Below are 22,530 nucleotides of genomic sequence, written 5' to 3'. Positions count from 1 at the left end.
TATTATGTCCACTTAGTGAAGGGGGTGGTCATACGTAATGGGAAGGGGAGCACAAATGAAAGTTGAGCGTTGGTGTGGAATAGTAACTACTGATGAGTGATTTTATGTCTTAACATAAATGAGATTTATGTCTTCTCCTTTTATTTGTGTGTTCAAACACTGAAATTACTTTCAACAACAGAATCACTAATACTCGTTATTCTTCTTTTTAATATCTTAGGTAAATAAGTCTCATTAGGAAAGAAAACCTTTCCCTATGTAAAATGATGTTACCTACATGAAATAGATTAGTTTGTTTTACTGATGCTGAGATGATGGTGGAATGGTTATAGTAGATGTGTTCTCTCCTCTCTTTCTGGATTAATGCCAGGCTAGCCCTGTTACTGTAAAGCTGTGTGCTCATCCTGCCCTAACAACTATTTGGGCAAATATTCACAGCTTCACTGGAACATTTATTCTCTCAGTGATCCAAATATGCCCTCAGGATTCAGAATGCATATGGCATGGGTGCAAAGCACATTCAAGAAAACTTAACAGGATGGAATGGCATCGAGACCCTGGACTATATCCAGGAAAGGTCAGTGAAGCTGGTGAAGGGTCTTGAGCACAAGTTTTATAAGGAATGCCTAGGGTAATGAGGTCTGTTCAGGAAGGAGAAGAGGATGCTCATGGGAGATCACACAGCTCTCTACAATTGCCTGAAAGAGTGGTGTGTGAGTTCAGCCTTTTCTTCCACTTAATTAGCAACAGGACTAGAGGGAATGTGGCCTCAATTTGCACCAGGGGAAGCTCAGGTTGAATATTAGGGAATATCAGGAAAAATATATATATTCTCTGAAGAAGTGATTAGGCACTGGAATGGGCTGCTCAGGGACGTGATTGAATCACTGCCCCTGGAGGTGCTCAAGAAATATTTAGATTTCATACTAGGGAACATGGTCTAGTGAGGAAACATTGGTGGTAGGTGGACAGTTGGGCTATATGATCCTGAAGGCCTTTTCCAGCCTTGTTGATTCTATGCTTCTATGATTCCAAGACTTTCTCTGAAAGTTTAACAATAGAATGGCTTAGGTTGAAAGGGACTTCAAAAAAATCATTTAGTTCCAATCCCCCTGACATAGGCAGGGTTGCCACCAACTAGACCAGGCTGCCCAGGGCCCTATCCAGCCCAGCCTTGAAAACTTTCAAGGACAGAACATCTGCAGATTCTCCAGGAAATCCATTCCAGAGCCTCATCAACCTCTAAGCATAAAGTGTCCTTGTTACACCTCTTTAGGTTCTTATGGACCCATTTTTCAAGATTGTTCATGTCCCTTTGGATGGCATCCCTTCCTTTTAACAACTGTACCACTCAACTTGGTGTCCTCAACAACATTTCTTGGAGTGCACTGTACCTCACTCTCTACATTATTGTTAAAGAGGCTGCAGAATACCAGTCCCAAAACAGACCCCTGTGAGACATTACACATTACTGGCCTCCACCTGGACAAAAAGCTGTTGACCTTTCAATCAATTCCTTATTCAGTGAATAGTCCAGACTTCAAATCTGTATCTTTCTAATTAAGAGATAAGGATGTGACACAGGACCATATCAGAGCCCTTGCAGTATTCCAGATAAATGGCATCAGCTGCCCTTCTTTTGTCTACTCACACCAACGCTTCATCACAGAAGGGTACCAGATTAGGCCATTGGTTTTTACCAGTTACTTTATTTGTGCCAGGAATGTGCAAAGGCTATTGAGTAAGCACAAAAGACTATTTTCATACACTCTAAACAGCTACTTTTAGACTATGAAATCACTAACAGATTGGATTTTGCTTTATTACTCACAGGAGAATAATAACTGGATATGAAAAATTAATGGGGTTAGAGGAGGATGTATCATATAATTTAAAACTGGTAACGTTCAGCTTTTGTATACATACATAATTTGCTTTTTACTGCAACTGTTCCCTGATGTGTTGACTAAGACACAGTTAGAACTGAAATAAGTAAGAGGAAAATCACTATAAGCATAACAATAATGCAAACTACTACACCTAAGTTACTCTAAACTACCACGGACTCTATATTTTAAGACACTAATGGGATTATATCATTTCATTCATTAAAGAAATATAGGTTTTAGCAAGAAAAGTGGACTCTGTGTCAGTTTTGCTTCTATCTTTCTCATTCATTACCATAAACGTCAAACATCTGGAAGACAAAATTCAGTTGTATCACAGTACTAGTGAAACAGATTACAGTATTCAAACACAACTAAATAAATGATTGAAGAGCAGCAGTGTTAAATCACTTTTTAAAGTCTCTTCCTAGTGTAAAATGCATCGTAGGATTCAGTACTTTGCATACCACTTGTACTATAAATATATCACTAAAAAAGAATAGATTGAGGCTTAGCAAAGTCATTAGCAAGCCACCCTTCTTGATTACACAAAAAGCTATTGTGCAAACAAAGGTTGAATTTTCTTTTTAATTGCTGAATATGACACAAATAATTTTTAGAACTGTTTGTACATTCTAGGAATCTTATATAAAGATTTCTTAGGATTATTTAGCTGCTCTGGCCATTGATTTTTAGGGTATATTACAGATAAAAGTGCAGGTTCGCTAGTCAACAAGACTTTACTAACTCAGGGGCCTGCATTCATTATTCATTGTTCATTAAATGTCACAGTAAATTTGAAAGGGACTTTCACATCTTTTAATTGGTTTAGCCATTCATTCCCACTCTTGCCTGTGACTATAAGTAGTACAGCCGAGGAATTATTTCCTTTTGTACTCAAGGGAAGCAGCAAGACTAAGCTCTATAAATAAGAGTGAGGCAGGAGGATGCCTTTTGACGTCAGTGCAGATCAGTGGGCAAACAAGATAGACAGAAGTCCCAAACAAAAGTATATAAGTGTTATGAGAAAGAATAAACTGTAAGATTGTTATATGCAAGCATAATTCTTCAAAGACATAATTGATGTCCTTCTTGAACACAATATTAATTTTTTGCCATGTTGTCTATGCTTTCTGTGCTTTTGTGCAGTGAAAGTCATGACAAATCAAAACGCAAAGGCAAAAGTTATAAAAATACATCTTATAAAAATACTCTGATTAGGTAGTGATTTAGATAGGATAGAAGGCCCTACAATCCAAGTTTAGTGTCTAGCCAACACAAATATGTCATCTATCTTTTGCAAAAAATTTCAAGTGCTGCTTTAAATTGAAGAGAATAATTCTGCTACTTTCACTATTCAGAGGTGCACAAGCATCTTAAGCAAGTATTGCTACATGATTGCCCTGTTTTTATACCATTGCTGTTCTTATTTTTATAGAAAGTTCATCTAGACTTTTTTTCCTCCCCTAGGAAGAGTTTCCAGCATGTAACAGAAACCATTATTTCTTGTGTATATTATCTTCTGCCTTGCTCAGATATTTTACCCCGTTTTTTTCACTACAGAAAAATTCTCTAGTCCTACCTGCAAGAAATACTAATCATATTCTGTTTTATAGGGCTTCCCTACTTTATGTCATCACTAAATTTCTGCAGGCTATCTTTTTGTGACAAATAATCAATCTAAATAAGGTCTCCTCAAAGGCTGTACTTTAGGATTTTCACTAATAGCCCTATTGCTTTCCCTTTTAATTTTGTGTCTATAAAAACAAAAACAAACAAACAAACAAAAAAACCACAAACAATAGAATTTACGACATCTAAATATAAATATTAGACAAGATAGATAACTTAGTTTTCCCTGTAGTAATTTTCACTTCATCCTGAATTACATTATTTTCTTGTCTAGGTGTTTTTCCCCCCCTCCCCTCAAATATCTTTTAACATGTTTTACTTATTGTAAAGGCTGAGCAGCAGAGCCTTGGCTATTTTTTTCTTCTTACTGAATATAAACACAAGAATTACGATGTGATGTGTACATGCAAAACAACTTTCAAACAAAATCTTAGGCAGAATTGTGGTACTGAAGACTCAGCAACAGACAGCATCACTGTAGTCACTCCAAAGCACTACTATATCAAACAGAATACACTAACAAGACTGCTGCCATACTCTAGACACATTTCTATAGAATGAAATATGACCACTGCAATAGAAAAGCTCTTAAAATGTTAGATAATGAGACGAAATGGATGTGAGAGTACTATTTTTAGAGTGGGCCAGTGTGACTGCTTATGACAAGAAAGAAAGGCTAAAGAGTAATGGGAAGGGAGCAAGCAGAAATCTCTAAAACCTGACCAAGACAGTCATCACTATAGCTTGGAGAAGTGTTTTATAGTAGTTCAAACTACTGTTTTCTCCTGTTTTATAATATAAATAATGTAATCCCCAAATCAAATGCAGACTGAGTCCTTATTAGATTCCTATCAGGAACTGCATCTCTTCAGAGCCAAGCTCCCAGCAACCATAAGCAAGACCTCTGTTTCCCGTCATTTAAGAAAGAAGCTACTATTTATACACTTAAAATACTAATTCAGATTTCAGTTGATCTTTGACTGATAACAAAAGCTTAGAACAATATCTTAGTAAAAATGACTCTCTTTCAAAAATATATAAGCCTCATACTTACCCCCAGTGACAATGACCTTTGCTTTCCCACAGTACGTGAAGGCGTTGACTCCTCTAGGAACAGAAAATTCCTTTACTGGTCTGTAATCATTAATAAAAGAGTAAGAAGCATTAGGAAAACACAGACAAGAGTAATTTCACTTCATTCCTCAGTGGTATATAGAATATCTGTTTGCATAATGTCTAATTTTTTTTTTAATTTTTTATTTTTTTAAACAAGTTACTATATTTGTGATTTAGATACTAGCACAAATGAAACTGGAATACGATGAAGTGTCCACCTTCACAAAAGAACATGCTTAGAGCATGCTCCAAGTATTAAATCAACTGTCTGTTTTGGATATAGAATGGTTACTATTTTACATAAACCAAGTACTTTCTTCCACTGTTTATTTCATATTATTTCATACATAGTCACTATTTTACCTACTTTATCTTGTATAGAACATGAAGAGACTGACAAGATCCTGAAATAAATTTTACAAAAATTCCCTAATTGACTAAAACAAAACACCACCAAAACAGGCATTCAGCCAACAAATAGAGATTGACTCTGTTCCATCTAAGCCCATCATTTGGGCAACCTATGCTCGTCTCTTCACATTTCATGCGCTGGTACCAATGAATGAGAATTTTCTTATATTTGGGATTTAGCAACAGCGTGGCTAATACTCATCTCTGCCTGGAAACAATGATCGCCAATGTAATTAGGCTAGACAGACTGAAATGAGCATGCACTTCTGACTGAAATGCGGACAGGTAGGTAGTTCATTTATTCTGAATGAGAGAATAACTGTAGGCACCACAAACCATAACTGTGGATGACAGTAAATATGAAAGCCTCTGAAAAAATTGGGGATGAAAGTGTTTTTTTTCTAGGTAGATCTACATAACAGACTGTTGAGTTTCTATTAACTAAAGGGAGAACAGCTTTCTTTCCAGAGCCCTAACAAAGGAGCCTTATCTTTACGGTGTAAAATAGCAAGTAATTGACTTAAATGTGTGATTGGCAGATAGCTTCATGATTTCTCATCTTTTTTACTGAAATTTTAAATATAAGAATTAAGGATACTTCTCTACTGACCCCTTAACAAACAGCTTGATTGTCTACCATAACAGCATGAATAAGGGGTTCCAGAGTGTGAGATCCTGCCCAAGTCATGGCCTTGCAACAAAAGTACCTTGTGATCTCTGCCACACTTTGTTTTTTTAATAAACATAGGTACTTCACAGGAAAAAGATTATAACCACTCATCAGCCATCATCTACAAAGAAACTAAATAGTCACACAGAAGACATGACACATTCCATCCCTTTTCAAGTACAGTAGCAACTGCTTGCTGGAAACATAATTGGGGGAATTTATTTTGTTAGCACTAATAAATCATATAATGGAATCACAATTACCTATGAAAAGGGCATTTCAAAGTGATTTGATGCATAGCTATTTTAAGAATGTTATTATTCAGTTGACTAAATATAATTTCAGTTAGCCATTTTATGAAAATGCTTAGAGATATGTATTTATTGCATTCAGAGTTATTGATTGGAAAAGACATATGAAGACACTTGCAGTTAAAATTCTATATAAGAAACAGTGATTGGTGGTAGCATGTATGCTTCTGACTATTCTGATTTTTGACCCTTTGTTTTCTTTCCAAATTAATTCTAGCTTTCCAAAACTTACAGAAAAGTCAAATGGGACATTTCACAGTTCCCAGAACATACTGTTCTCTTGATTAAAGCTAGTGAAGCTGAATCCTGTGAAATTAAGTCTGTAACTGAATCCTCCTTGATTTTTAGGAATATCAAGTTCAAATAAGTAGATAAATGATATACATATAACAATGCAGTCTTTTATAACTAAATTTTTCCTGCTGAGAAGTAAATCAGACAACACTGCCAATGTAGTATATTTTTAGAGATGACCAATAAACATATGCTTCAGTACTTACTACACTGTAAGCTAGGAAACAAAAACATTCAAGTATTCATGCAGTGGTATTTTTATATGCATTATCAGCGCTTTAAGAAAAGACAGATTCAATGCAGCAAATGACATCTTGCAAGGCACCAATCTGATGCAGTTATAAAGCAAGATTTTATTTTTATTTTATTTTATTTTATTTTTTACTTTGTCACATACTTACAAGTTGTCCTCTAATCGCTTTATGTCATCCAAAACAAATGAACGATTGCTGTCCGAGGAGCAGGATCCAAAACAGTTTAGGTCAGAAATGTATTTAACTTTCAAAACCCAGTCATCGTGTAGCTTGCGTTTAACACTATGGATATAAACTGAGATGTTACTATTAGGATTTAGCAGCATCTACTGCAACACGCCCATAGCTGGGCAGAATATTTGTCAGTACGATTGTACACAATAAATACTGTCATTTAATATCCAAGCCGGGTCCAGAACACCTCTTTCATCTCAAAAGCAAACATTAGAACAGAGCTAGTGTTAGAGTTGAATTATGCTCTTCTCTAGTAATAACAATGCTTCTGTTTAATAAGACACAATAAATCTTTCTATGTCTGGACAAAAGCAATTGTGATTTCTTCCCTGGAATTTCACTCTCCAGCCTTTCTGTTCTAGGATCTACTGAAAATTCTATCACTTCCTTCACACAACAACAAGCAAATTAGCTGACCGTTCACTCAGGCCAGAGAACACCTCAAACTAACTAATAATGCCCAACATAAAATATTTTATCATAAATAACTTACATGTTAAAATCTTTGGAATCCAAGATCTGAACTTGAGATCCTTTTTTATTTTTACATTGCTTCAATCCCAAATGATCACCGGTTACTTTGATCAGGTAAACATAACCTTTGTCATCTCCTATTAGGATGGTATCCTCAGCCAGTTGATCAGACGTAGTTGCGGTGCAAACACAGAGCAGACTGTTTTCTATTGGTTTGATGATAAAGTAACTACCCTGTGAAATTCAGTAAACAGTTTATTGGGATGGTGTATCTACTAAGATCCTGTTTGTCAACAGGGAGTTTGAGATACCGATTTACAGAATCAATCAAATCATAAAATGAACAGTAACACATACAGTTTAGAATTTAATACAGCCTAGGAGTAACAAATGTGCTTAAATGGGCAGGTTTAGATATTGAGACAGGGCAATGAATAAAGCTCCAAGCCACTGTGGTATTTTCCTACAATGAGAAGCCCTGGGAATAGTAGTTATGGTCATCTGCATTACACTACTTACCGGTTATACTGTCTGGACTCCATCTGTTATTTGATTAAAGCACCTTGCCAACCTGAACCTGACTCTCACTGATATGACTGGAGAAAACCTCTATGAGAAGGTTCAAGCCTTCCTATTCAGAATTCCAACAGAATGGAAAGAAAGACTTCCACTGATTTATCTGAGCATGGGAATAGGACTTTGAATCTTAAGGGAACAGATGAAAAAAATTATAAAGCTTTATCACATCTAAAAATATTTACTTTGCTTCTTTTACTTAAATATCCCCAAAACTGCCGAGAAAACCACAGAAACTGGGCAAAAGATCCAAGGCATGAAAAGTTCAAACAAAAATATAATATGTGAAGCAAGATCATCTTTAAATCAGGAAGTTACCTCAAAGGAGTCCATGATGAATTCCTTTGGAAGACCTGTCCCTTGATTTTTAATACAGCCCAAGATATCTGTGCACATACATCAGATACATACACATTCTGCATTAGATATATGCAGAAAAACTGCTTTGTCAGTTTGTTTGCAACAGTAGGACAAGACTTTCCTTCCCCCCTCCAAGTTTTAAGACAGTCTAACAACAAAATCTGGTATGGAAAGAGTATTCTTTCTTTAATATGAATTATATTGTTTCGTTGAGTTCCTTCCTACAAGGACAAAAGTTAATGCACTCATCCTGTTGGGCAAAAGGGATACGAATACACATTAAAAAAAAATAAAAAAAATAAAAAAAGATTAATCTTTTTCAAACCTCCTTTCATATTTCATTGATCCAACACACTACCTGTTTCTGTATTGAGTTATAGTCCCATACGACGATTGTCCTTTCAGTTACAGCCACAACACATTTCAGCTGAGTTAGGAAATCACATCCATTGATCCAAGCAGCATCCTGATGAAAGCAAAAAGAGTGGCTAAACAAGGATTTTCTGAGAATTTATAACCTTGTCTATTGTTTTAAGAAGTATTTATCTATCTCTGTATAAATTCCACATACTCAGCAATAACCGTTGCTAGGTCCAGTCCAGGCTAGTGAGACAGTGCTAACTCCAGCTGTAGCTCACAAATGCAGTAGCTAGGCTCAGCTTGTTATCAGTAATTCACACCAGATGCAGAGATTGTACATAACACAAGTAAACTGTTAGATGAACTGTGATGATAGTGAAAAAAAATATTATTCTGAGTTCAGCAAATCTAAATTAAGAAGTTACACATCTGTGTTAAAAGCACTTTTTTTCCTTGGATACAGATTTGTTAAAAAAAAAGCAAACACGATTACAGGCACTCAAATTTCCAGCTGTAGGTGAAATCCTACACAAAAAGTAAATCCTACAAAAATGAAAGCCTTTAAAAAGAAATATTTTCTATATTTCTAATAGGTAGATTCTATATTTGCAAATATATGCAGTATATATGCCCGTGTTAACCCATCTTTTCAATATACCTGCAGTTATATATATCATAATATAAAATAATTAATCTTGCAAAGTGGAGACTCAAATTCACTGTAGTACCCCGAAATTCACTTTTGTTTAACTGTTAGATATATATCTATATTGGAACAACTATTAATTTTTGAAAATGTAATAGACCTTCCTAAAATAAGAGTGGGGTAGAAAAGCAATATACTCCAGATTGTATCAATTTTTATTTTATTTTTTTAAAGCTTTTAAAAGTTTCCTTTCAGAAATCTTATCCCATGGTTTATTAATAGGTTTTATCCTACTTATCTTGAATATCCTACCTATATTTATCTTACTTCTATATTAACTTCATGCACTGAAATACATGACGATTTCTGATATACCTATAACAGCAAAACCATTATTTTAAAAGTTACAATTAAACTATGATAAAGAGTTAAATTCCTTCTTTTTCCCAGATCTTCAAGGAATCTATATCTACCCAACAGTAGCTCCAATGGAAGCATTTGATAAATAGCTAAAACAGGGATCTGTGGTGCTCAATATACAGTTTCCATCCTTGAAGTGAATTAGGAAGCAAAAAGCACAAGACTAAAATGATGGTGAACTGAAGTTCACCATTCAGTCAGCTGAGTATGAGCCAGCAGTGTGCCCAGGTGGCCAAGAAGGCCAATGGCATCCTGGATTGTATCAGGAATGGGGTGGTGAGCAGGACTAGGGAAGTCATCCTGCCCCTGTATTCAGTATTGGTAAGACCTCACCTCAAGTACTGTGTTCAGTTTTTGGCACACCAGTACAGACAGGACATTGAAGTGCTGGATCAGGTCCAAAGAAGGGCAACAAGGCTTGTGAAGGGCTTGGAAAATCAACCCTATGAGGAGAGGCTGAGGGAACTGGGACTGTTCAGTCTGGGGAAAAGGAAGCTGAGGGGAGACCTTATTGCTCTCTTTCAATATCTGAAAGGTGCTCACAGCGAGAGTGAGGTTGGTCTCTACTCACTCGTGACAGGACGAGGCAGCAGCTGATGCTTCCACTTTTGTTTCAAATGTTGTACACAATATTGATTTTGCTGTTAGTGTAAAGGGTCCGTAATCCTGACAGCGATGTCAATACTGTATTGTTCCTTTCCCTTCTAATGACCATGTGCAAATGGTAATCCATGTACAAGGATTTTCTTGTTTTTCTCTAACAGACAAGAGGAAAACTATAGCCCACCAGATGCTATGGAGAATGCTTAGTAATTCTTACAGAAGCCTCTGTTATCTGAGGCTTCCACAATTGTGTCAGATAACAACAACTAACTGATATGAAAAAAAAAATGGTTTCACATTTTTAATTAAGTTACCACCTCGTAGACCTTGTTTGTGCTTATGCAGCCAGAATAACCAAGCTGCATCTTGCACAGGCTTCGAAGGCTACCATATGCAGTGAGATGACACAGATGCAAAAGGATAACCAAACTCAAGCAATAAGGAGAACCTCTGCACTTCTTGACTGCTTACAGTGGAAGTCTAAGAGGCTTTTTTTGTGTGTGTGCGCTTTGTAGTTAAATTTTAGGAAATAAAATAGGCCCCAATGAAAGGACTTAAAACCCTGATAACCAGAAACCAGAATAATTTTCAAATACTTGCCTAGAAACACAACCAAGAATCAAAGATATTACTTTGGAACAAATAAACAAAACTAATCACATTATAGGACTGTGATGTGAGAAGACATCTGATACTATTAGCTAAAACATTTTCCTCCTCTGAAAGTCCCATTCCCTGAATATACTGTCCTGGTAACTGAATCTTCAAAAGACAGTCAGTACACACCTTCTGGAGGGATTTACCCCAGGTGAGCACCAAGTATTTCTCACCTACTTAAGAGAAACAATCCAGTTAATGTGTGGGACCCTGATGAGTAACCAAAGAAATTAACAAGTAGCAAAAACAAAAATAAGATTTTGGAGAATTGCACACCATCTTTTAGGGTAACAATTCCAGCAATCACAGGAGCACATCTTTTCATAAGCAAACAATTTGCATTAATGAAAACAGATACGTAATTCTGTGCAATTATAATGATATACATGACAGGGAGAATGCAGTTAGGAGAAGAATATGTGAGATTACCTGGTAAAAGCTTAAATCTAGTTATTCTTAGAATTTGTATGCATACTAATTGTTCTTCTGATGATGACAGAAATGGACAGTACTAGGAGTACATTTATTTTTGCTATTTCTGCTCACTATCTGCTGAAATTCCTAAATAAAGGTTCTCTGTAATTCTTAAAGCATAAGTATACCACAAAGAACAGAAGAGGTAACTGTCTTGTTCAGATTTAGCACAGAAGTATGAAGTAGAAATTCCTGATTATCTGAAATCTCCAAGTTTCAAACATTTTTAGAAAGGTACATAGGCACCACAGGCAAATGCTTTCAAACAATGCTACAAAATATGAAAACGATTCCCTACTGTTTCCCTATGCCTCTTAACTAATTCATAGAAACAGTAAGGCATCCAGAGATTTGTAAAAAGATCTTGCTCCATGCAGTTACAAATTCAGTACAGCTTGTGGATTACTGACAACCCAGTATAGTCTAAAGAAGAATACTGACATCACCTATCACTTTCATTTTTTTGTTGTTGTTTATGAAATGACACAGCCTTTCTACATCAGTGGTTCAAAAATAGAGGCCTGGTTTAAAAGAGCATTGATTTGACAGGACAAGTAGTGCATTTGAAAAAGAACCAGGCTGTAATTCTTCCAGAAATGGAAAATAACAAATTTTTGTCCTTTTGATTTACTGACTTGAATTTTAGCAGCAATTGCTTGTTTCTTCAAAAACACTTAAAATCTAAATAAAAAGTAAATCTCTATTAAAGATATCACATCAGTAAAAAAAAATTTGTATTGTTATTGCCTGCCTGAAAATCTACTGTTTTCAAAGATCAAATGGATTGAACCTCTTCTGTTTTATGTGTTGAAAGCAAGGGGAAAATTTACTAAGTATCTAGATTTCGAAAGGAAATCAACTGATCTAAAATGAAATGGAAATCCTATAATTTGCTGCAGTAAATAAATTTGTTCTGTGAAGACAGAAACAGAAGAATACAAGAAATTACTCATAAAGAAATATTGTTGAAAATGCAAGAAATAGTCATACCTTATAAGGTATAACTGTCTAACCTAGAAGTACAGATGTAGCTGGATATAACTTCTTTTAGGACCTTAATAATCTGTAGATTTTTTTTTTCAACAACATGCTGCCATCAAGGCCCATAAAGTCTTCAGTAGAAGATAAGAAAATAGCTCATTGGTTACAGCTATATATGAACTCACAAATCTATAGAAGTACTTAGTGTCCCTCCACATGGAAAACTATTTTCAGAAAGCAAAACTTCATGGTTTATGAAAAAATCCATTAACTACAGAGACTGAGGTTATCAGAGTATTTCTATAAACATACTAGTTTTCTAAAACTAGCACTAGGTGCTACTAGGGTGTTCAGAAGTTCTGCATTGTTTAATAAGAATGAGAGGGCCAGGCTAGAAAACTCAGATTAATGGTGAATATGATGACATATGTAATTGCATAGCAAATATTTTTATAAGCTGCAAAGATACCATGCTAGTTCTAGTAGTCACGTGGCATAATGTTGTTGCTATGCTACAAAACAGTTTTATAACTCTTCACATTTATTATCTTTTAAGGATTTTGTTTTCATTGAATTTGGACTGAAGTCTGAAAAGACACATCTTGTAAGATCAGCAGGTGGTCCAGTGAGTGAAAAATGTTCTTCAGTCAAAAGGAGACAAAATACTGCAAAGTAGCGTCTAGAAGAATGAAAGACAGGCCTTACTAGCCATTACAGTGGGAAGTAAATTACCTCCAGTGCCATTCTATAAATGGAAAAAAAAAAAAAGTCTTCATGAAACATCAACAGAGAGATGGAAAATAATATTTACCCCGTTACAGCAGTATTTTTCTTCTTTCTTTGAGAGTTTTTTTTTTTTTTTACATATATAAATGAAAGATTCATATCTTAAGAAAAGCTGCACTAAATTTGTTTTAAATAATTCAAGAGAAATTACTTAAATGACACCAAAGACCCATAGATACAAAGATCTGCAGAGACAACTCAATTTGGTTTTCTTCATAGCACGCTCCAGAGAACATCCACTGAGAAATTTAGAGCTTAATAGAGATGCAGAGATTGTTGCCCAAGTTGAATGCTTTCTTCCAGGCTAGTTCTATATTCAAGAATGTTAGCCTATGGAATAAACAGGCTGTGTAAATAGTAGAGTATGATGTTATATCCTTAAGATCCACGATGAAATTTCTCACCAAAACATACTCCCTTGTGGGACTTGAGACTTATCAGAAACAGAATGAAGTCCTGAAGAAAGCAATGTGCTCATTGACAGATTGATCTGACTCACTGAGAAGCTGCAGATAGGAGAATCTGACAGACTAAAAGCAAAACATGTGGCCTAAATTCAGCTTTAGAGTGAAAGCTTTATGTGCTTCTCCTCTTTACACTGCAGTACTTGTCAGACAACCCAAGCAGCTGCACCAGTTTTCACCATTTCCTCCATCCTGTCACTCCAGGGCTCTGTCTTCGCTCTGTCATCTCTAATACAATTTTTTATCTTGTCTGACTATAGCTTCCATCCACTAAGTCTGTCTATGCTATTCTGTATTTTCTGTCTTTCAAGGCATTTCACCCCCATGCTTCAAGAGAAGCAACCTATTCACTATCAGTATTCCCATTCAACAGAGTTTCCATGCTGACTACTATTTTTGGTACCTGTCAGTCGGACAGTCCTTAACCCATTTAATGCGCACTTCAGTATTTCTTTCTTTTGCAGTGGTCATATTTTAAAATAGAAAGTCGTGTGGTAATAAGTCAAATACAGAACAGTTTTAAGTTTGATATTTATGCCTCTATGATTTCTGCTCAGCTACATAATCTCATCAAGGAATGAAATCAGGTTTGATTGAAGTGACCTGTTCCCCGTGAAATATCTGGAATAAAATCATAGATGATTGATATGATGTAGTCATAGTTCAATTTCTATTTATTCTATCATGATACTGGAAAAGCTCCAATGGCTGCAACTTACTTGATTTTGTTCCTAAACTACTGTATTTCACAGCTTTTCTGCTTTAAGAAAGAATTTGCTTACCTTCAGAAAACCTCAACTACACACAGATCTCTAGCAGAACACCCTTGCCTACACTGCCAACCCTTAAATGAGGTCTCGGAAGGGGTGGATCCTGACTCCATCCCTTCTGGTCATTGAGGTGCACTGCTTGCACCTGAACTCTCCTGGGTTGGCCCTGCCTTCCCACCAGATACTCAATCACTGGTTCAAGCCATGACTTAGTATTTCTGCTCCACATACATTTCTACTGCATGGGAAGTAAGTGGAATTTATTCTCTTACCCCTCCCCAGAAAGCGGAACTTATTCTCTCAGCACATTTTATTTCACGGCAATTTGGGATAAGGATATAGCATCTCCGTTTTAAAAATAAAGTAGCTTAAAACAGTGTGCTCTGTAAAGATTTAAATCTTTTAAAAGCATCAAGAAGTTCCAGTCAAAAATAGCAAGTTTAATTCTGTTTTCAGTGCAGTAATTAGAGGAAGAATGAGAGGAAGCTGTATTAGCTAAGGAGAAGACTTTGCAGAGCAAAAATTTAAATAGGAATGTTTAATTAACATTACTCATTTTCTTGGACAAGACGGAGTAGGAAGAAGAAGAGGGACATTTTAACAAAAGTGGTGAAATTTTCACAATTCTAATACCAAAAAAGGGAATTAGCAACCACTAATCCTCCAGAGGGCTAGAAGGGTTTCATAGCATTGTGTGCAGCAGTGATTTCCACCAATCCAGTGACACCCAGCAGCAATGATATTCCACCCTAAAGGCAAAGAATCTAAACTATTTCTATCTTCCCTCTTCCTTTCCCTAGGGAAACATACACAAGTAGGTGAACCTCAGCTGGAAAAGCGTTGGAAGGTGGAATGTAACAAAAGAGACAGAAGATGGTGCAGAGCTGAAGCTGTCTGCGCTCACAGACAATGTAAAATGTACCAGTTATGGTATTGTATCCATTTGAAATCACAGTTCTAACAATTATTATACTACGAGTGGAAAGGTACTGTCTTTTTAAACCCACCCTCCTTTCCCCCATATGGCAAAGGTCTCCTTGAACAGTGCAAATTCTGCCATGGCAGCCCAATGTTTTCCCACTACCACAGTAAAACCTCTACTGATGATTAATTCTAAAATTAGTATCTAGTGCCTAAATGAAAAAGAAGGACCATATGCCCACATACTGCCCAATGCAATATCAGGCTGGCATCCCAGATTTTTCCTCCTGGTGTCTCTGGGGAAAACCACTGAACACTGTTCTGATCTAATTCTATCTTTACATGTGTGGACTGGAAAAATTATTCCTAGAAATGAAGCAGGAACAAATGATTAAAATTCATTTCTGCAAGACTGGTAAGAAAAGCTCTAAGTTGATCCTAGGCTGTTTACAAAAGTCAAAAGGTCTCAAGAATGTTCCTTACTGTTTCACTCTCCACATTGATTCCACAGGACAGATTAGCCTTGCAACAAATTAAATGCAAACCATGCCCAGACTTGCTAACTTTGAAGAGTTTGGCCTCGTGGCCTGGACTATTTCTACTTCATTTTATAACATTCATGGTATGTGAAAGAGAATCAGCAAAAAATGCACCGTCCCCTGGCACAAGACACCTACAGAGACTTTAAGGTCAAGGGATCACATCACTATGTTAGGTCTGATGGCACTTCTCTTGTCTGAAGGTTAACTGAAGGAAATTAATTACCTAAAACATGCAGTGATTCACACAGGGTAAAATGAGCTTTTAAAGTACACGCTATATAGCCTACCAATCCAACAAGCGAGATGTAGAACTGTTTTTCAGTAATAAAGTTTTATTTTTTCTCTCATTTTTACACTGACAGAGGAAGTGTTAGAGCTTAGAAGAAAATGTCTTAGAAAAGTAATGAGTAGAAATTCTACCAATAGACAGTGTGGTAGAAAAAAAGCAAAATTTATCTCAGATTTCTTTTTATCAGAATAAAAAAATCAGATTACATAAATGTTTGCATAACTGAAAGGAAAGGAAAAAATTGAGTGTGTTCATCCAATGGCACCCCATGTCAGATTATGCAGAAATCTTAAGGTCAGAAGACACATTGCAACAATGTTCAGTCTCTATTATTTCACCATAATACTTAGTGAATTTTACTTCAAATGATTTAAAAGAAGGGGTAAAATGAACTTACTTTAACAGTGGTGGTTGCCAGAGCTTTCATCTGAAAAATAGAAATAATAACTCATTAGCATTTAAACCAGAAGTCTATAAACAGCTCTGCTGCACCACCAGCAGAACAGAAGATTATTAGCCAAGAGAAGGTTTGAGGTTAACATCTGAGAAAGATATTTAAACCTACTGACTGTTCCTTTATATGTAAAGTGAGGAACTTAAATTCTCTTTTTCTACCACAGTTACTGCACTTCGTTTTTATTATTTGTTTGATGGAGCTTTCTTATAGTGGAGTACAGATCTGCTGTTTTTCCTAATGAAATTGAACTTCTAATGTTATTTCACAGCTTGAACTCCCATGAGAGGTAGGATGTGGGATACAGAAACACAAGCTGATTTCTGGCCCAGATTATGTGAACTCATGCCAGCAGGTAGAGCCAGTACCTTACATTGCAAATAGGAATAGCCATATTGATATAGCACCTATCAGAAACGTTAACTATTGACAGACAGCATAGTATATGTCTTGAAAACTAATATGTTGAAGTCACAGGAAGGTAGGCATATCTGGTGCCATTATACAGCAGAGACAGGGTGTCACCTTCTTTGTGCTCTAGCTCTATGTTCAATTTTCAAAAGGAGTCTTTTCTCTCCTGAAACACCAGTAGACGCTTTTTCACCTCCACTTGCCCGTGTTTATCATCCATAATAAACCTGTAGTGCCTCATTCCAGTCCCAGCAATTCCTCATTTCATAAAATGAGAAGCAGTGATCATGGTATACCTTCTCATAAAGGTGTGATGCTCAGTGTTAGTAAGGATGGTCTTTGAGAAGAGTACTGCTAAACAAGTTTCACATTAAACTGAAGTTTACTACACTGAAAAGCTGCGTGGGGGTTTGAAGTCTCTGTATTGCTCTTCTTATTTGTAAATTAGTTTTTTTGCCTTTTTAAACTATTCTCAGGTTTCACACAGTATCAATTAAAAATGTGCTTTCCAAAGAACAGACAGAACAATACTAAATTGATCTTGTGGAAAGCATATTTGCACTGGGCACCATTCTAAATATTCCCAGTAGCTGTAGAAAACAGTTAATTCTCTGGTTTCCACTGTATGCAATTCCAATAACATACATCAAATTTAAGAAAACATAAAAAAAGAAAGAAAAAAAAAGGCAGGTTATCTTATATTGAACTGACATATTCATTTTCTTATTGGCAATCTCTAGTTACTATCAGCTTTTATGGATTGTTGGGTAGGTTTATAATTAAAAATAACAATGTACATTTACCACTGCACTTAAAAGTATAGGAAAAGTTAACTTAAAAAAAGATATCTTGTTTTTTTGTGGGCAAGTTTGCACACAAGATCACAGTTCGCTCAGTTCATGTGTATTCTACATATATATACTGGAATAAGGAAAAGTTTGTTTGCGTCAGAATTACCTTGTTGTTAAAAATAGCTAGCACTCCTTTCTGAGAGGATGTTACAGTGAAATCCAGATGGGGCACCTTCACCATGCTCGTAATCATATCTCGTTCCTTGACAACTGTAAAAGATACAACGTGACTCTTCATCTCACAGACATGAAAGTCTACATACAATACATACAAAAAACTCCCATAATACTAAACAAATAAAACCATGTACTAAGAACATTTTATCTTCCTGAAATACATATTGGCACCAACTCCAAGGCAGTAAAACCTTATGTCATATTATTCTGCAATTGATTTTAAAAATCATGTTGCATTTTTAAATAACAGAAATACATTATACATGTGCTAGTTCTTTCTATAATACATATATTAGTATATACATTTTACACACAAAAAGGCAAATAGTCTGAGTCAGACACCTTAGTAATCTCAAAATGATTCAGAAATGCTCAGGTAGCTTAGTAAAAAACTTATTTGGGAACACCCAAGAAGCAGCATGATAAGTAAACAAAAGCAGCCCTGAGATTTTGTCACTGTAACTTCAATAAGATGGGCAACGGGGAGCACTGAACAGACACATTTTGGGAGTTTCCGTTTTAAACACATGATGAAATATTTCACCTGGATAAGTAATCCGCTGTTTTTCAGATGTAAGGAAAACTGTGTTTTCTCCTTGCACATGGGAAGGCATGGCACTGTTTCCTCCTATGAAACAGCCAAAAATCTAAACAAAACAAAATAGAACACAGACAGCAGTTTAAAACTATACTATCTCTATCTAGAACACATGCTTATATAAATAAAGTCAACTTTTTATCTGCCATTTTTCTATCATTTCAGATTCCTGACTAAGAAATTTCCCTCAATTATTTCTCAGTCATTAACTGTCAATATGACTTTAGATTGCAGTGAGTTGCTAGCCAGGCACAACTTTCATCAGTGTTTGGAAAGAAGCCAGGAGAAATGGTGTTCCGGAAATAAAAGCAGACTAATTGATTTATCTATCAATAAAGTATCAATTTGGTTTGTCATGACTGCCTGCATGACAACCACTTTCTATTTCCTTTTTCTATTTTTACCTACTTCTGCTTCCTGAGCTTCAGCTAGGATGAAAGACTGGAAGAGGAAAATGAAACAAAAATCACTATGTTTGTAAACTGATTGAAAGTAGCAGAATGGTTAGTCTGCATAAAAGAGCTTTTCCCTGAAGATCCATAGATTCCTGTTAGCTTGGGGGGAGAAACAAAAAATAGTATACATTTCATTTAAAAAGATTTTTTTTCAACTACTTCCTTCAGCCTGGCATTGTTTCATTTGTACTAATGGTAATGAAGATTCCCAGAGGGGAAATGCAGGTGGGTAGCTAATTTCTCCCAGGGTGGCTAAACATTCCAGCTGAAATGCTCTCACAGCAATTCAATCCCTGCACCCAACTGTAGGTTAGTCATCTCCTCAGGAAATGAGGTTAGCCCCTTATAGCTGTACAGAGATACTTTTTCATCTCTTTTGTCATATTGTAGACATAATATAGTCACTTTCTTTAATGTGTTCTGAAAACAAAGCCCATTAGTACCCAAGACAAAACTTAACACTTCTTTCTAGTTTAATATTTTTCATACACCAGAACTTCCCATTTTCTTCTCTGAGCAATTCACGTGTCCATCTTTCAACAAAAAGTATTCTGCATAATCTTACAGAACAATATTAGTTTCTGTCTTTCATTTCATAGCGCCCTCCTTACTACATACACAATTATTGTCTGTCAGAAAACATCAGTCAATATCATCCATTACAATCCTTTTCTCTGTTTAATTTCTTGTACCATCACCTTGTCTTTCCATCTTTTTTTCCAAATATGAATCTGAACTACAGATTCATGTTTGAATCTCTGTAAGAAGTGCACACCTGGAATGACTATCATTCATGTCATCAATTAAGATATTAAATAGCACTGGCCCCAATATTTATCCCTGGCACATACATCAATATTGTCTTGCCTTCAACTGGATTTTGTGATGCTGAGAAATTCAGCTAGCATTCTTTCCATCTCCCTGCCCGCTAACCCATACTTGGTCAGCTTAACTAAGAGAATGTCATGGGAGACAATGTTAAAAGCCTTATTAAAGTCAAGATAAACATCATCCATCACTCTCCTCTTATCCATCAAGACATTCATGCCATTGTAGAAACCTATTAAGTTGGTTAAGCATGATTTCTAAGATTTCCCCTTTGCAAACCCATACTGACTACTCCCAGTCACTTTCTTATCTTTTACGTGTTTGGATATGTTTTCTAGAACTCGTAGTTTCATCACCTTCATCAGGGATTGAGGTTAGGTTAACAGTCCTCTAGTTCCCTGGATCATTCGTCTAATCTTGCTAGAAGACAAGGGTGACACTGCGTTTTTAGCAAGTTCCCATTTTTCCAGGCAAATTAGTTCTTTACCTTTCTCGGGACTGTTTTCAGTAGGAGAACATATATATATTTTAAATAGTAAACTGACCTGGTATGAGGTCACTCCTGAGTCTTGATAGTATGGTTGGGCCAGCATAGTAGCTGACCTAAGGCCAAGAGAGGTGGATGCTCTCTAAGTGAGATGCCCAGGTGTGCCCTGTTATGCCTCCTGAAGACATGAGACAATGACATGTCTAATCTTTCATTCCTTCTCAGCAGGCAGAACATTGCCTTAAAAAGGCACATCTCTTTAGCAGGAGCTGTGGTGACCGAACAAGGGGAAATGGCTTTAAACTTAAAGAGGGTAGATTTAGGTTGAATGTAAATAAAAAATCTTTTGCAGTGAGGGTGGTGAGACACAGGTTGCCTAGAGATGTGGTAAATTCCCCATCCCTGAACACTTTCAAGGTGAGGGTGAATCAGGTCCTGGGCAACCCTAATCTAGCTGTGCATATCCCTGTGCATTGCAGGGGAGCTGGACTAGATTGCCTTTAAAGGCCCCTTCCAACTCTAAGGATTCTAGGAGTCTATGATCTTAGCAATTCCTCAGAGCAGCATACATGGCTTCTGCTGACTCCAACATGGAGACAGGGGATTTCAACTAACGCACAGCACATAGCAGAGACTGAGAAAGAACACACAATATGAGGCAGAATGCAATTTACATATCTTTCATGTTTGCCACTAAAAATAGAGTTTCCAAAGGGTCAGCTACCTTCAGGGAAGAAATGCAGAGGTTTCTCAAGGTCTTGATAAATGACAGCTGTTAGACTAGGATATATTTTAAAGCCACTGAATGCCTAGGAGTAGGATCTAACATGACTAAATAGAAGATTTTTAAAAGTACACTTTTTTTTTTTTTTTTTTTTTTTTTTTTTTTTTTTTTTTTCCTCTCACAGAAAAGTACCATTTGAGTATAGGTATATTGTTGTGGAGAGTGCTGGAGACTTAGGAAACTCTTGAAAATGAAGGTACTTGAAAAAGAGAAACATCTGGAAGAGAAAGGAATGGAACGCTCACATAAGGCCCTGCTCCTTTAGGCCACAGAAATAAATCCTGCAGATTTTGTCAAGCTAAAGAGGTACCAGATATAGAAAGGTAAATTTGAAAAGCTTATAACCATGAGAGCAAGAAGAGAGGAAAACGGTCAGAATTAAGAGTTCTGGGAAAGCAGAGAGACAGAGATGATGAAAGAGGAATGTCAAAGGAATGAAGTGACATGTATGTATCTTCCTTGGCTTTCAAGATACATGAAATGCTCACCAGTGTCAAAAAACAGCAGGGGAATTCAGGAGAACAGGGATGAAATAAAGTCCTTGTAGAATAAAATTCAAAAACTAGAACACAGATGGCGGAAAATGTGATGAATATTGGGTATATTACAGAAAGTAATCGTGATCGATGATACATTTGAAAAAATAAATGATGAAAAGGAAGCTAAGGCAAGATCAAAGCTACTTCAATTTTTCACAGGGGGCAATTAATATGTTCAGCTGCAGGTCAGAAATGTGATTTGTCTAATATAATTAGTAGTTTAATGAACATTATACGAATGAATGTATCAATTAGAGGAGACTTATTTATTTCTGTCACTGTCTTTCTCAAACAACTGGTTACAAGCAGAATACCTAGAATAGTTTTCAGTCTCTTAAGAGGACAGTTACCTCTCCAATAGGGTTTGCAATAGGAAAGCCAGAAATTTTGATTCTTTGAATAAAAGTTTTACTTAAAAGCAATGAAGAGCCTAAGGAGGATGAGAAAAGCAAACAAGACTTAAGCTCACCAAGTGTTAAATAAATTCAACTTCAAAAAAGTAAAACAGAAAAATAGGAGTGGCTTAAAGTATAAGTGCAATAAATAAATAAATCTGTCATTCTTACCAGTGCATAAATACACACATTTTTAAATATTGAGAATGGAAAAAGCGATACGAAGACCACTGAGCTGCAGTGTAGCTACAGTCATAAACCCTCAGCATAGTTAGAAGAAATGAACACTGACTTAATTTCTGACATTTGTAGCTCTCCAAGATTCAATGGACCAAATTGAAACTAGTTTGCCAGAGAAAAAAAGAATAGAAAAATATCTGTCTTGGTCTACTCACATCAGAAAGGATTTTACGACAATTA

The 22,530-nt window shown here is 36.1% G+C and overlaps 1 protein-coding gene across 1 annotated transcript in view; it reads right to left on the bottom strand.

Annotated features, from left to right (window-relative positions):
* Positions 1-22,530, bottom strand: part of WDR64 (WD repeat domain 64) — a 55,412-nt gene that overhangs the window by 30,425 nt on the left and 2,457 nt on the right. Inside the window, exons 3-9 of the mRNA XM_072332207.1 lie at positions 18,569-18,671; positions 17,954-18,057; positions 16,529-16,558; positions 8,577-8,684; positions 7,302-7,516; positions 6,722-6,856; positions 4,573-4,652 (exon numbers count right to left, since the gene is read on the bottom strand). Of these exons, the coding sequence (XP_072188308.1) occupies positions 4,573-4,652; positions 6,722-6,856; positions 7,302-7,516; positions 8,577-8,684; positions 16,529-16,558; positions 17,954-18,057; positions 18,569-18,671 (775 nt within the window). The remainder of the gene's footprint in view (positions 1-4,572; positions 4,653-6,721; positions 6,857-7,301; positions 7,517-8,576; positions 8,685-16,528; positions 16,559-17,953; positions 18,058-18,568; positions 18,672-22,530) is intronic.

Source organism: Excalfactoria chinensis, chromosome 3 (genome assembly GCF_039878825.1).
Source record: "Excalfactoria chinensis isolate bCotChi1 chromosome 3, bCotChi1.hap2, whole genome shotgun sequence".
In the NCBI taxonomy this organism is placed as follows: Eukaryota; Metazoa; Chordata; class Aves; order Galliformes; family Phasianidae; genus Excalfactoria; species Excalfactoria chinensis.
Note: the sequence above shows the minus strand (reverse complement) of the source record. Positions and strands in the feature narration are given on the sequence as shown.